This window comes from Ahaetulla prasina, chromosome 2, assembly GCF_028640845.1.
Source record: "Ahaetulla prasina isolate Xishuangbanna chromosome 2, ASM2864084v1, whole genome shotgun sequence".
NCBI classification, from domain to species: domain Eukaryota; kingdom Metazoa; phylum Chordata; class Lepidosauria; order Squamata; family Colubridae; genus Ahaetulla; species Ahaetulla prasina.
In genome coordinates this window covers 110298950-110314399 of record NC_080540.1, presented here as the reverse complement: position 1 = coordinate 110314399, position 15450 = coordinate 110298950, and the positions used below count along the sequence as shown (strand labels likewise).

Sequence of the window (15450 nt, the reverse complement as noted above, 5' to 3'; positions counted from 1 at the left end):
GAACTTAAAACGATAAAAGTCTCTGGAAATAAATACATTTATGAATCAGGACACAATACTTGCACGTGAGAATTTTAGAGTATATTAACCAGGGAAAAACTAGGAATTATGAATGCCTATGACAGAAATGCATTTTAAGAATTAGAAATTCAAGCGTCCATTACTATTGCATAAAAGACCCACTCAGCAATGCATTCTACAAGACTAGACCCAAAATAATGCCTAACTTGCTTTATAAATATTCTTCCCCTATCATCTTTGTTAAATCTAACATTCATTTTCTGTTATTTTGATACAACTACAAATTTGTTTATTATCTTATTTCTCATGAACTGCAATAACCTCTAGCTTGACTTTCCTGCTTCATTTCTCTGAAATGAATTTTTCAACTTGAATTATCTATCATCTGCTCTGAACCTATCTTAAAGACATACCCCAGAAGGCTTTAGGGAGAAAACCAGAGTACTATCTCTGAACCCTACTCTCCTACGGTTGTTCAAATTTTACTGGGTAACAGCTTGAACAAAGTTATTTGAGAACAAAGGCTGGGTCTTAGCTGTGTGATATGTAAAGTACCTATTGTCCAATAAACACATAAGCAGTATCCTGTATCCACTGCGATGTGAGGTGGATAATAGCAGGGACTCTGAACCGGCTTCTTTCTAAATCAGTAATTGTATTTATCTACCCCTGAAAGAAGACATCTGAAAACAAGAGATATAACTTTTTCTGATACTCCTCTCCCAGTCATTTTAAAACGTGGTCATTTGCCAGTTAATTTGTTTTTAAAAAATGTAGACATAAAATAAAAAGGGCCTTCATATTTTCAAATCTTTTTTTAAGGAGACCATCAAATTCTGACACTAAAAATGTGTGTTACACTTATTCTTGCACTGCTTATCAGACCGACCTTTGTATATTTTGGCTGCCTGCTTAAAGTTTGCATAATATAAAATAGCCCTTCTAGAGTCCGATTATGACCCTGATAGGGAGATAATGTTTCCTTTCTTAAGACTATATTGCTATACCATATCTATAGGAAGTAATACTTTAAATAGGAGGGGATGTTATAGTCAAAGTTCCCCAGTTCTGAGCCACAACATGTTAATATTAACCAAGTTTATGGATAACAATTCTTTGCCTACTTTGTTTACCTTCTATACCAGTGGTAACTTTATATTTGTTGGCATTTGTTTACTAAAGATCATTAAACGTGGGTAAAGATTTGCTAGAAAGAGCTTGGATTTATTTTTGCAAATAATTTTTACACACACACACACACACACACACACTATATATATATATATATGTATGTATGTATGTATGTATGTATGTATGTATGTATGTATTGGTTTTCTCCGCGTAAAATTGGAAGTGTCTTGGCGTTTGACGAAGTCTCATTCGTCATCTTCAGGCTTCAGCTTTGTGCTTCTGGGAGCTTTTGCTCCCAGAAGCAAGCTGAAGCCTGAAGATGACGAATGAGACTTCGTCAAACGCCGCCAAGACACTTCTAATTTTACGCGGGAGAAAACCCGAATAACCAAAGATCTACATACAAACACCCGCGAAAACCTCAGAATATATATATATATATATATATATATATATATATATATATATATATATATATATATACATACATACATATATATATACATACATATATATATATATGATTATATCTTATTGCAAGCACTGCAGCAATACCTGCAAACATCTGAGCATACTGGGGAAAACCAGCAGCCTTCAGCCAATCACAGGCTTCCTTGGCTTCAATTTCTGAAAGAAAGAATCAGAAAACAACTTTAAAGACTGATACTCCAATTGTAAGGAAGAAAAGCGACTGTCATTATGTCATGCTACTAACTCAGAATCAATCTGCTTGTTGTGGTATCTTCACCAAAATAATCCCTAACCTCAAACAGGCTTTTGCAATATATTACCCTTCATATACTCATTATAGAGCTATAAAGATGACCCCAATATAGAGTGTGGAAGCATTTGATTATGTAATTGCCTCTAAAACACAATGGCTTTAGTAATGCAAAATAGCAGAGCAGAAAGTATTCCATAACTGAAAAAGGATGTAGCATCAAACTCAACCAGCAAAAACATATTGGTAATTTTAAAAAACCCAAAATTGTCTTTGAGATATCTTGGCACACTAATGCTTTGAGAAATAGTCTATTTATCTTTAAATAATAGTTTAATCTTTAAATAGTTCATTTTGAAGAAATAATCACTTTCATTATCCTCCACCTATTTCTAAGGATTTTAATTACACAACTCTCCATCTATATTACTTGGTATTTAGTTAATTAGTTAGTTAGTTGGTTATTAATTACAACCAAATGACAGTCATTTGGTACTAATTAATATAAACCTTGCAGCTATAATAATGTAACATCCTCATAGGAAAAAGGTGGAAACAGAATTCTGACAATTACAGAACATTCAACAGTTCCCTTAAAATTGCAAGCATGTTTCTAGGACAGTATAGGCTCATCATCTCTAAAATGAGAAAATATTACAGGTTATTGGGTCCCTTATGAAGACAAGTTTTTTCTCTAACCTAGTTTATGTTATCGCTCTAGTACAAGTTGAATTGCCAAGGTATTCAGGTTGAAGGCTCCAGTGCAAACTCTACTTAGGGAGGAAGGTTGCCTATTCATACCAGCACCACAAAGAGAATGCACCATTATTGTGCAACTTTCTGCAACATGATCAGCACAGAGTTGTCAAATCAGAGAAAGCTATAGGTTGATTAACTATTTGCAGTTTTCACTTTGTATTGTACATGTTAGTTTCCCAACCACCTCTCCAATTAATCCAACTGTATTCATTTAATTATGTATGTAATTCCAAATCAAAGCACATAAGCAAAGTATAATGCGGATCAAGAATTTAATTATAAGGTAGGCAAGCTTACCTTAGGCATTCATGTTTATATTTATGTTTATATTTAGGAGTAGTACCTAAAATGCACCAACATCAGTAACGGGACTCCCTACCTCACTTTGAATGTAATTCTTTGGCTTTAGCATAATGTGATTTATAAATCAAATCAATGAATTTTCAAATCCAGATTTATGTCTTCACAAGTTACCCAAATGTAGGTAATTGTCACATGTTTAAATTCAAGCATGTTTAAATACACCACATCCAAAGGGAATATTAGGCAGTGGTTGAATACTAGGAGTTTCCAATTATAAATATTTAACATAGATGGATTATAGTTGATGATCTCATTTTTTTGCATTGTGGGGTATAAATAAAGAGTGTGATAGTTAGGTGCAAAGTCCACCTGCAAACTCAGTGTATTGCCTGCAAACTTTGTCCATTGTCAAATGGACAAATTTTGAGACCTGCAAACTTTGTCCATTACTGTTTGGAGCAAGAGTTGTGTATATTATGAGTTAACTAGGAGCCCATGGAAGTATTCAATCTGTTCAAAAGTAGAAGCAGAAGTATCAAAGGAGCTAAAATAAAAAAGATGAGGACATAACAAGGAACACTATTGTATTACTATCACAAATGGAAGACAGATCAGAATGAGTGCATAAAAAAAAATCAGGAACTGAAAGTATTAAATAACTTCGTTATCAACCTATGATTCAGGCAAGAAACCACACACTGGTCTGTTAAAAGTTACTAGAGGTAAGCTCCAGCTCCAGAAGTTAAACATCTGGAACACATTTATAGGAAATGGAGTAGACAGCTCTAACCTGCACTTATCTCAGTTTAAAATCCTCTGCAAACATTAATCCCAATCTTTCATTCTAAACCTCTGTTGAATCATGACACTTCAGCAGCCATATCAAAAGAGGAAGAAGAGAGGAGCCAGGAAGAAGAAAGAAATTGTTGTCTTTTTCATAACTTACATAGAGCATGGTGGTCGGTCAAGAATGGAAAGAAGGAGAAAGTCTAGATTCTATATATCAACAAACCTAGGCTTAACTCAGAGTGACCTTTGTAATAGATCCCTAGCCACAATAAAAGTGACTGCAGTTATTTCTCACTTCAATAATTTGGCCACTTGGGATGAGTGGCAAGATCTTGGAAATGCTTTACCATTCATTCCACCTCATTTTCCCTCATATTGAGCAGTTACAAAATGATACTTTATGAATTATATTGGTTATCTGATTAGTTTAAAGACTGTTTATTTAAAAAAAAAAGTGAATTAATCTTCTCGGTCCCAACCAACAAACAGCTGCACTACCTTCAGAAAGAAATAAAATTATTTTTTATTATTACCCCCTTCCTTTTGTATTAAACTTTCTCAACCTGTTTGAAATTTGACAAGATAATTTTTGTACATATTTCATCATCTCTCAGAGTCTCAAAGCCAAAAAAAATTACAAGTTCTTTAAAGAAATATTTTCAGAGTATAATCCAAAAAATTTTAATGGTGTTCTTGAAATATGTTCATACTGACTGAACTTTCCTACAGATTTTATCCTATTCTGGTTTTTTAAAGTTTTCTAGATGTCTCTTTTTCCAGTTATACATATGGGAAGGCAAAGTTTGCAATAGTTTTTTCTCAATCTACTTGCAGTCTGGAGTGTGAATATGGCTATTTCTAAACCCTTATTAGTGAGCCAAGCAGATTTTGTCCTCACTTTCAGATATAAATGGTTAACATTGTACATGTCAGCTTTGTAGAGTCAGACTTTATGACAGCAATTTTTTTAGAAGGATACCTTTTCAATTTTTAACCCATAGCTCAGAAGTCCCTGTTCAACATTTGTTCTCAATATAACCATCTATCAATTCTCTGTGATCTCTTTCATTCCTTAGAAATAAAAGAAACTTCATACCAACAGATGTGGGACCGATGTGTGAAAATAAACCAATGAACAACACACCCAACTTAAATATCACAGAAATTATTTGTATAAAAAACTTGCATATTGCATGAACACTGAGAGAAAAGACGGCCCAAACTGGTCAATGAAGATTAATCTTCATTGATTAATTTCAGCTTTTTTTCTCTTAGTGTTCATGAAATATGCAAGTGTTTTTATTGATGGCCTTGTATTCAATTAATCCTTACAATTGCAAGCACAGCTTTAACCAACAGAATAAAAAAAGAAAATTACATCTAGACCTTAATTACAATTCATTCCTGAAGCTTGGAGTATTTCACTCAAAATACTTGGAAGAAGTGTGGACTGGAAACATCAGTGAAAGAAAGAAAATTGTGTTGTGCTCCTTGCTCCTTATAAAATAGTTTGGACTAAGAGATCATTTTCCAAGATCACCTAATGAACATCTGTGGATAAGGAATCTTAATGCCTTTACCACATTACTTGGACTTAGTCTCCTGAAAAGCTGGTTTGTTCTTCAATAAATGATTCTAAAATGTTCATTTTCTTATAATATTAGACTTTTTATTTTCCAAGTTTGATTAAATAACAGTCACTCAAAAACCATTCCAAGCTTTTAAAGTATTTTATATATTATCATTATATGGTGCCAAATCCCAAAGAATTATGATTCTCCTTGTCTTTGCATATAATACACATTTCCTGACTTTCTAAACATTTGAGCAGTTGAAAGTTTCCATTTCCTGCTGATTTCATTATTCAAAGATTGAAGATTCAGTTTATTGGGGGGGGGGGGGAATCACTGTTAGATCCTTTTTTTAGAAATTATGTAAATACGCACTGTGAATTTCAACTTTGAAAAATAGTAGTAAAAGCTTTATAATATCATTATAAAGACACCTATGACTCAGACTAATCTGCACTTGAGAAAAGTTAAAATTGTGCCAAGTAGCAATATCAGATATATGTCTTCTTTTAGTAATAATTTGCACTGTAAATTAGACAATAAAAAGTTAATAATTTAGGCTATGGAATCATAACCTAGCACATATCTCCTGCACTGTGGTCAATAAAAAGAAAATTTATGAATTGTAACCATACTCAATATGAGTTAAAATGAGAAATACATATAAGAATATTTTTCAGATAAAAAATTAATTTAAAACTATTATTGACAACTGACCCCATATTTAAGTCTGATTCCTCTGAATTCTTTTTTCTTACTATTTTACTTTTTTTATTACTGTCTTTTACTGAACTGTAATACAACTTAAAATTTTGTTATAGTCAATACCTTGGTATCATTTTAACTGGCAATATAGATTTAATGTCAATTTCTAAGATAGTGGTGATGAATTTATAGCCAATTAGCTGTTATTATGATAACTTCCAATCTTAGATGCAAATGTTCATAATCCATATCAGAAAGTATTATGGAAAAATATGCAGGGATTTTACAATTATCATATCTAATGCATATTTGTCAGACAAAATTTCCTATAGTCAAATGAATGTGTGTTCAGCAAGTTATATTCAAATTCCTTATGAAAACAGAACCAATGATGCTTCACTTCTCTTAGTAGTGTTTTCATAGTCTTTACAAAATCAATTGAGTTTGTCAGTTAAGGATTTTGTAAAGACTATGAAAATACAATTAAGAGAAGTGAAGATCAATTGGATGCTATTTCCAATCAGATGTAAGATTGTTAATGCCAATTGTATGTTATTGTTTGTTGAATCTAGACATCAGTTTGATCAGCTCTGTAAAAATATATATTTTCCTCTACTATATTTGTCCTGACACATGTTAAATGTGGTTCTTCATTTTACCTGTAATAGCACTATTAGAGCAACAAAATTTAAAAAAAAAATAGCTGACAGTATTCAACAATGTTTGCAGGATTTACAGCTGCCATAAAAGCCAAACCATTAACATTTTGCCCATTGCTCCTTTTGTCCTTAAAATCTTAACCTCATTGGTTTTCCCACCACCATCCCCCAGGATGGCCTGCTCCAGAACAACAGTCAACAAGGGAATTCACAATCCGCCTAGTAGTAGTTATGTCCCAACAGCAACTGCATTGACCATCTTTTGGGACAACCTTCTGTTTTAAAATCATCTGCTGACAAGGGCAGAAGGTGGGAAATAAATAAGGGTCGTGTTGTGCCTCTGTGGGAGTGATGCTTGCCATCAGGCATCCAGGGGCTCCAAACAAGTACGCTCAATATACAAGTGGCCTGTAGTTCCAGAATAGCATTGTGTTCATACTGTAAGAAAAAAACCTGCAAAAGTAATTAAGGAGATAGCTATTGAAAATGTGTGTGTGTGTTTATGTGCATCTCTCTCATACATAACTAAACACACTAACTACATAACTAAACACACATGTACAGTTTTATCTCCTTTATTCTGATTTTATACACTTTTAAACATAGCAGAAGCTTCTAATAAAATAGCTTTTAGAGGCAGGTTGTAATCTTCTTTCCACCCCTAAGGAATTCTCGATATCTTTTAGTTATATGGACTGAGAAAGAGTGAAGCTTAAGTAACTGAACAGGACAGTATAAAAATATTTTTCCATGTATCTTTTCCCAACAGGCTCAGTTGCAGGAAAGAACTCAAGCTTAAGGCCAAGCCAATTTTACATACTAAAGAACTTCTCTCATTCCCACCCCCTCAGCTCAGCTATGGCTGTTTAAGGATATAATAATGTTGAGTTTTAATTTTAAAGAACGATGCCTACATTCTCACATACCACAAGTCTGAGGTCAGGAAAGGTTAGCCGAAGGAGTAACAGTCAAGGATTCACTTCAGGAATATTCAGAAACGGCCCACAAGCATGGAATGCAAAGTATGTATGGGACTGTGTCTCTTGCATTTCTTTTTTAATCTCTATTTCCCTTCCTACCAGACTATCCTGCAATCCAGAGACACATCACTGAATTGCAACACAGCTCCCATCGAACAAAGCTATTCAGCAATAAGATTCTGTACAAGTGTTCGGCATCAGGAAATGACACAAACCCTAGGAATCCAAAGTGAGGATGATCCTTTCAACAATAAAACCTACTCCTGCTTCTCTTCTACGGATCCATCAGTGGCCAAGCCCAAAGTTGCCCAAAGCATAAGAAGTCACAGTTCTCCTGTCACTGGAGATTCTTAATGATCCAGGTCATGGTTGCTTGTTACTAGTTGGTCCAATTCCAGATTGCCAGAGTGCCAAAGGTGCTTTTTTCCAAGAGGCAACTGGACTTTCGGGTTTTCTTTGAATAAGTTTCGCTTCTCATCCAAGAAGCTTCTTCAACTCTGACCAGCTGCCTGCAAAGAGTATAAATCCTTCCACTCCCCCACCATCCAGTCAGAGCTGAAGAAGCTTCTTGAATGAGAAGCGAAAGGTCTTCAAAAAAACAAAACACAAAAAAAAAAAGTCCAGGTTGCCTCTTGAAAAAAAGCACCTTTGGGACGTTCTCCTGTCACGTTTTTCATCCTGACATCCCCCGCCAGCCTCCCCGGCTTCGCTTCACTTCGCTTGGCTCAAGAGACGCCCAGCTAGACGAGGTGCACCGCAATCCGGCGTGTCCTGACCAGGCAGGCTCCATCATAACCCGCCTTCGCATTTAAAGCGGCTCTCCCATTCTCCAGTCACGTTCGCAACCCTTTATATAGCCCAGCGTCGACCTGACCGGCGGAATAAACGCCACCCAAGCGAACGTGGGACTTGGTGACGATACTTACGCGTTAATATCATCCTGACTCGGTCGTCCGAATAACTGGCGTGGCCGCTCCTGCTTCACTCTCTAGCCATCCTTAAACTACAGCTCCGCAAGCCAAAAGACGGCGAGGCAACGCCGTCCGCCGTCCGTGCCAACCGGTTCGGCGAAGAGAAGTCCAGCCCAAGAACTGGGGGTGCCTCCAACGAGCTCGCCGGCCGCTTAGATGCGTGCTTTTGCTCGTTGGCTCGCTCCTTGGCACCGCAAACGTCCCCAGCTCGCGCAACGCGAAAGCTACGCGAATTACGATGCGCCCGTCCCGCTTGCAGTGGGGGAAATGGGCGAGGCGGGTACTTGACTCCTCCCTCTTCGCCGCCTTTTCTGGGGAAGCGGAGATTTGCAGATACTCTCACCGATATCTTGACGAATTCTGCGGTTTTGGTGCGGACGGAAGAATGTGGAGAGTCGCAGAAAAGGTATCACGGACACGCATACTTTTAATGTATAGATCCGGGTCCAATCAAGGGGCCGATCGCTCTTGATTAATGGCCAGGTACCTTTCCCCTTCCTCCTTTCCCCACCCCCGTTTCTTAATATCAGATCATCAGACAAAGCCTTGTTTATACTATGAACAATGGTACTGATTTCTCAGAAGAGGACGGAATCGTGACTCAGATTTGTGTTTCTCAATCTGAGAAGGTTAAGATGCCTGGATTTCAATCCCTAGAAATCCCTAGCCAGTTAAAATCCACATCATTTACACATGAGCATCATCAAATTACTATAGAGCGGAGACTGATCAACCATACTCGGCAGGTAATCCTATATCTGCATGGAAGGAAACATGCAGTGGGGGATCTCAAGTTTCTGTCTTAGGCCCAATACTCTTCTAATAAATAAATGATTTAGATTAGAATGAGGGGATAGTAGGGGAACTCGTCAAATTTGCAAACAACACCATTCTGGAGAACTGGTAGCGGAAATTTTGAGTAGTTCGGAGAACCGAACCTTACAGATGGACATTACCTTATAGATGACCCCCATCCTGTTAAAGACCTTGGAGTTTTCATGTCAAATGATCTAAGTGCCAAAGCCCACTGCAACTACATAGCAAAAAAAGCTCTAAGAGTTGTAAACCTAATATTACGTAGCTTCTTTTCCAAAAACACTACACTACTAACCAGAGCATATAAAACATTTGCTAGACCAATTCTAGAATACAGCTCACCTGTTTGGAACCCTCACCACATCTCTGACATCAATACAATTGAACGTGTCCAGAAATATTTTACAAGAAGAGTTCTCCATTCCTCTGAAAACAACAAAATACCTTATCCCACCAGACTTGAAATCCTAGGCTTAGAAAACTTGGAACTCCGTCGCCTTCGACAAGACCTAAGTTTAACTCATAGAATCATCTACTGTAATGTCCTTCCTGTTAAAGACTACTTCAGCTTTAATTGTAACAATACAAGAGCAACCAACAGATTTAAACTTAATGTTAACCGCTTTAATCTAGATTGCAGAAAATATGACTTCTGTAACAGAATCATCAGTGCTTGGAATACTTTACCTGACTCTGTGGTCTCTTCCCATAATCCTAAAAGCTTCAACCAAAAACTTTCTACTATTGACCTCACCCCATTCCTAAGAGGACCATAAGGGGCATGCATAAGCGCACAAACGTGCCTACCGTTCCTGTCCTATTGTTGTTGTTGTTTTCTTTTTCTTTTTTTATTTTTCTTTTCTTTTCTTCTTCCTATATATATATTGATGCTTATACCTCCTAATATTTACTCATATATATGTTTATATACTATATAATCTTTTTGTATGATGTTGTGACAAATAAATAAAATAAATAAACCGGTAGTAAAAATTCTGACTGGCCCCACCCCCATCTATTCTCTGCCTCCCAAATCCCAGTTGATTGGAAGGAAATGGGGATTTTGCAGTAATCTTACCCTGCCATACCCACCAAGCCACACCCACAGAACTGGTAGTAAAAAAAATTGAAATCCACCACTAGAGAATTGCTAATACCATTTGTCCCTTATGGTATATAAGGACTCCTGCCTTGGACAGGGTTGGAGAAGACCTCCAGGTTCCCATCCAGCCCTATAAATCTATGATTCTGAAAAGTTATAAGATAAGATCACTACTTTTGTTGTGACCCAGGTTCCTGGACCCAGACTCCTGGACTCGGATGATTCAGAAAATGAGGGAGAAGACCTGGCAAGCCCTGTTTCTCTTGAGCCCTCTCCCTCCCTGGCACCCACTCAAAGGGAGGGGCCGGCACGGCCTGATTCTCCCGGGCCTTCTTCTGATTTGGCAACGCCCCAAGAACAGTTTTGGAGGGACGCAAGATTACGAAGGCTTGATCGACGTGCGCAGCAGCGGAAGAGTTGGGACAAAGCCAAGTCATAATTGTCATGCAGTGACATCTGCAGAGACTATAAATAGGAGGCGGGACTTCCTGGTTTTTTGTCTCGGACAAAGCAATGAATTTGGCGCGAGCTAACTATTTCATGGAGGGAAGAATATATTCGTGAGTAATTCTGGCCTTATCTATAATTTCCTCGTTATCTCCAGTAACTTGGCAGGCCCGTGGGTAGACGTGGCCAGGACATGTATCTATGTAAATAAAAGGAAAAAAGGAAGGCCTCTGACGGACTCTTTGCTGGGAGTATTGGGGAAGGAAACAGAACATTTTGTCCAAGACCTGACTAAAACATCTTCCACCAAAGATGGATCAGCAGCAGGTACAGCAGCAGTTAGAGCAGCTACAAGCGGCTAATCAACAGCTCCAGCAGCAAGTGGCTCACTTGGCAGGCCAACTTGCTGCCAGGAATGTGCCTGCAGCCCCCCATCCTCCCACTCCTCCTCCTCGCCGCAGTGCCCGATAACCGTGCCGGATAAGTTTTCTGGGCAGCCTGAGATGTTCCCGACCTTCTTGGGACAGTGCCAGCTCTACATGGCTATGAGGCCAGAGGATTTCCCAGACGACCGGGCTAAGGTGGCCTTCGTGATTAACCTTCTTCCGCTCGGCTGCTCGATGGGCCACGCCTCTTGCTCCAGGACAGCCCCTGCTGGCGGACCAACAGCGTTTTGGCAGCACCCACGCACCATGTATGAGGACCCGTCAATGCTGACGGCAACCAGGCGCCTTAAGGAACTCCGTCAAGGGAAACGCCCCTGCAGGAGTACATCGCCGAATTTCGCCTTTTGTGCCAGGACTCTGACTGGAATGATGCAGCGCTGGTGGACGTTGCCCAGGAGGGACTCTCAGAGGAATTGCAAGACGAGCTGGCCCGCGTGGAGGCGCCATGACCTCGACAACTTGGTGCCCTTTGTCTCCGCCTCGATGCCCGTCTGCAACGGCGACCGTCCCGTCGCACCCCGGGACCCTCCGTCGACATCTGCACCCCACTTCCTGCACCACCAGCACCCAGGGTCGCCCCACGTTTTGTAACCGCTGCGGAAGAGCCCATGGAGTTGGGAGCGCCAGACCTCGCCTAACAGCCCAGGAGCGGAACCGAGGCGCCAAGGGGATTGTGCCTGTACTGTGGGAGCCCGCCACTTCGCCGCTTCTTGCCCCAGAAAGCGGCGGGCACGACGCCGGTCCCCGAATCACAGCGTGACCAATCGAATGGAGCAGGCCCGACCTCGGGAAACCCTAGGTCGGGCACGCATTAAGCCCCCACTGGACGCTATGGAAGTAGACTCTGGGCCCCTCGGCATCTGATTCTGGACACACGGATATGGTTGGGGAACCAGTCGGACGGGCTCCAGGCGCATGCGCTGGTGGACTCAGGGCCACAACAAACTTTATGGACCAGGCCTTTGTGACCCAGTTTGCGGTCCCGTGGTTCCGTGGACCCTCCGATGCGGTAGAGACAATTGATGGACGAGAACTGGTGTCCGCCCCATTAAATTCGCCACCCAGCCTTTGCGCCTGGCTATTGGGGACCATGAGGAGGCGATCCAGTTTTATGTCACGGCGGACCTTCATTTTCCTTGGTCCTTGGGTTGGCCTGGCTTCGACCCACGATCCTCAGGTGGCCTGGTCGCGAACGCCATCTCTTTCCCGAGTCTGCAGTGCGTCGATCACATCCGCCACACCTGTGCCGCCAGAACGCCCCACCGCTGCCATCACCTTGCCTCCTGAGCTGACGGACTTCGCCGACGTGTTCAGCGAGAAGGAGGCGGACCGACTACCCCGCATCGGCCCTACGATTGCCCGTGGACCTTCTGCCCAACGCACCACTGCCTGTGGGACGCCTGTATTCCATGTCGGAGCCCGAGTTGGCCGCCTCAGGGACTTCCTGGACAAAAACCTGGCCCGAGGGTTCATCCGCCTTCAAAGTCCCTCTCTCGGCCCCGGTCCTCTTTGTGAAGAAGAAGACAGGGACTTGCGCCTATGCTGTGATTACCGCCGGCTAAACGCCATTACGGTGCGGAATCGCTACCCCTGCCGCTCATCCCGGAGCTACTGGAAAGGTTGCGGAGGCCACGATCTTCACCAAGCTCGATCTCCGGGGCCTACAACCTGGTGCGGATACGAGAAGGAGACGAATGGAAGACGGCATTCGCACCGATACGGACACTACGAATACACTGTCATGCCATTTGGGTTGACCAATGCTCCCGCCGTTTTCAGCACTTCATGAACGACGTGTTCGAGACATGTTGGATCGGTTCGTGGTTATCTACCTCGACGACATCCTGATTTACTCCCGGTCCAGGAAAGCCACCTTCGACACGTCAGTCTGGTTCTGCAACGCTATGGAGCAACAACTCAATGCGGCTGGAGAAATGCGTCTTCTTCCGGACTTCCATAGAATTCCTCGGCATATCATCTCGCCCGAGGGCATAGCCATGGACCCATGTAAAGTAGAAGCTTTGTGTAGCTGGGAAGCCCTCGTCGGGTGAAGGATGTTCAGCGCCTACTGGGCTTCGCCAACTACTACCGGACCTTCATCCCGGCTTCGCCACACTGACAGCTCCACTTACCCAGCTCCTCAGGAAGAAGGTTGCATTCGGTGGGGTCCCCGCAGCAAGAAGCATTCACAGCCCTCAAGAAAGCCTTCGCCACGGAACCCGCCCTGAGGCATCCCGACCCGCCCGCCTTTTGTGGTGGAAACGGACGCGTCAATGTGGCTCTGGGAGCGGTGCTGCTACAGGCTCCGGCGAATGGTGGCACACTTTTTCCCGCGCTTACTACTCCCGGAAACTCAACCTTCCGAGCGCAACTACACTATCTGGGAAAAAGAGTTGCTGGCTATCAAGGCTGCATTCGAGGCTTGGCGACACCATCTGGAGGGGCCCGACATCAGGTGGAGGTCCGAACGGACCATCGGAATCTCGAGCACCTCACCACAGCTCGGAAGTTGAACCAGCGGCAGATCCGTGGTCGTTGTTTTTGCCCGGTTCAACTTCCGCGTGACCTACATTCCCAGCGGTCACAACCGGAGGGCGGATGCCCTGTCCCAAGCCAGAGTACCTCTGCGCCAAGGACCCCTTCCTCCACGGACAGTGCTGCGGCAGAAGCCTTGGCCGCAGCACGGGAGCCAGTGGACTTGCGGGCCCAGGTGCGAGAGGCGCAGCGCCAGGACGCCTGGTCGCAGCAAAGGAGAGCGGAGGTGGGCCCCACGCCTCCTTGGACCTTGGAGGAGGACTTACTCAAGTTTCGGGGCGATTATATGTACCCACAGGACCACTCCGAGCCCTCGTCATGACCCAGTGCCACGACAACCCTGCAGCAGGACATTTTGGGTTCTTCAAGACCTCCACCTGGTGACACGGACCTTTGGTGGCCCGAGTGCGGCATGATATACATGCCTACGTGACATCCTGCGTACCGTGCCGGCAAGCCAAGACCGCCACGGGGCCCCTCCCGGCTCCTCCAACCCTTGCCGACACCCGACAGACCCTGGGGCGATCTCTATGGATTTCCTGACAGACCTGCCGCCGTCCTCTGGGTTCACCACGGTGCTGGTGGTGGTGGACATGCTCACCAAGATGGCACACTTCATCCCATGCCGCGGACTGCCCACAGCCGCAAAACGCCCGCCTCTTTCTGCAGCACATCTTCCGCCTCCATGGTCTACCGGACAGGGTGGTTTCGGACCGCTGGAGTTCAGTTCACAGCCCGCTTCTGGAAGAGCCTGATGGCGCGTTGGAGGTGCAGGTATGTCTGTCGTCATCGCACCATCCGGAGACCGACGGGGTACAGAGAAGGTCATCGGTATACTGGAACAGTATCTCCGTTGCTTCATCAACCAGCAACAGGACAACTGGGCCGACTACCTGTCTCTGGCGGAGTTTGCTTTTAACAACTCTCAGCACACCTCTACTCAGATGACCCGTTCTTTGCCAATGTGGGTACCATCCGCGGCTCTTCCTCTGGCACCACCGGACTCTCCTGTTCCCGAACGCAGACCTTCCTGACGGAATTGCATGCGGTCCAACAGTTGGTACGCCAGCAGCTGAATCGGGCAAAGGAGGACTACAAACGGTCCGCTGACCGCTCCCGACGGGCAACGCCCCGCTGGCAGTTGGAGACCGGTGTGGCTCTCACCAAACACCTCCCGTCCGACCGCCGGTAAAGAAGTTGGACCACCGATTCATCGGCCCGTTCCTGTCGAGGCAGTCATCAACCCGGTAGCCTACCGACTGACCCTGCCACGATCCATGCGGATCCACCCGTTTTCACCGGTCCCTTCTGGTTCCTGAGGCCACACCGAGTCCCCTTCGGTGCCCAACAGCACCCGCCACTGTCGCCGAGGACGGGTCGGAGGAATCTGAAGTCCACAGCGCACGAGACTCTCGCTGGCTAAAGGGTCGCTTCCAATATTTGATCGCGTGGAAGGGATACGGGACTGATTTCTCCTGGGTAGATGCCTCCGAC

General features: G+C 43.3%; 1 protein-coding gene and 1 long non-coding RNA gene across 5 annotated transcripts in view; one reads left to right on the top strand and one right to left on the bottom strand.

Moving 5' to 3' along the window:
• Positions 1–15450, bottom strand: part of LOC131191957 (rho GTPase-activating protein 7-like) — a 113485-nt gene that overhangs the window by 29964 nt on the left and 68071 nt on the right. The window contains exons 1-2 of one of the 4 annotated variants that reach the window (XM_058170630.1): positions 8566–8836; positions 1708–1779 (exon numbers count right to left, since the gene is read on the bottom strand). In XM_058170630.1, the coding sequence (XP_058026613.1) occupies positions 1708–1779; positions 8566–8578 (85 nt within the window). In that variant the 5' untranslated portion in view covers positions 8579–8836. Of the gene's footprint in view, positions 1–1707; positions 1780–7585; positions 7605–8565; positions 8838–15450 lie in introns of those variants that run through there. The other 3 variants (XM_058170632.1, XM_058170629.1, XM_058170631.1) reach the window with 3 other exon arrangements.
• Positions 8880–15450, top strand: part of LOC131191960 (uncharacterized) — a 29548-nt gene continuing 22977 nt past the window's right edge. Inside the window, exon 1 of the long non-coding RNA XR_009153613.1 lies at positions 8880–9016. This is a non-coding gene — a long non-coding RNA (uncharacterized LOC131191960). The remainder of the gene's footprint in view (positions 9017–15450) is intronic.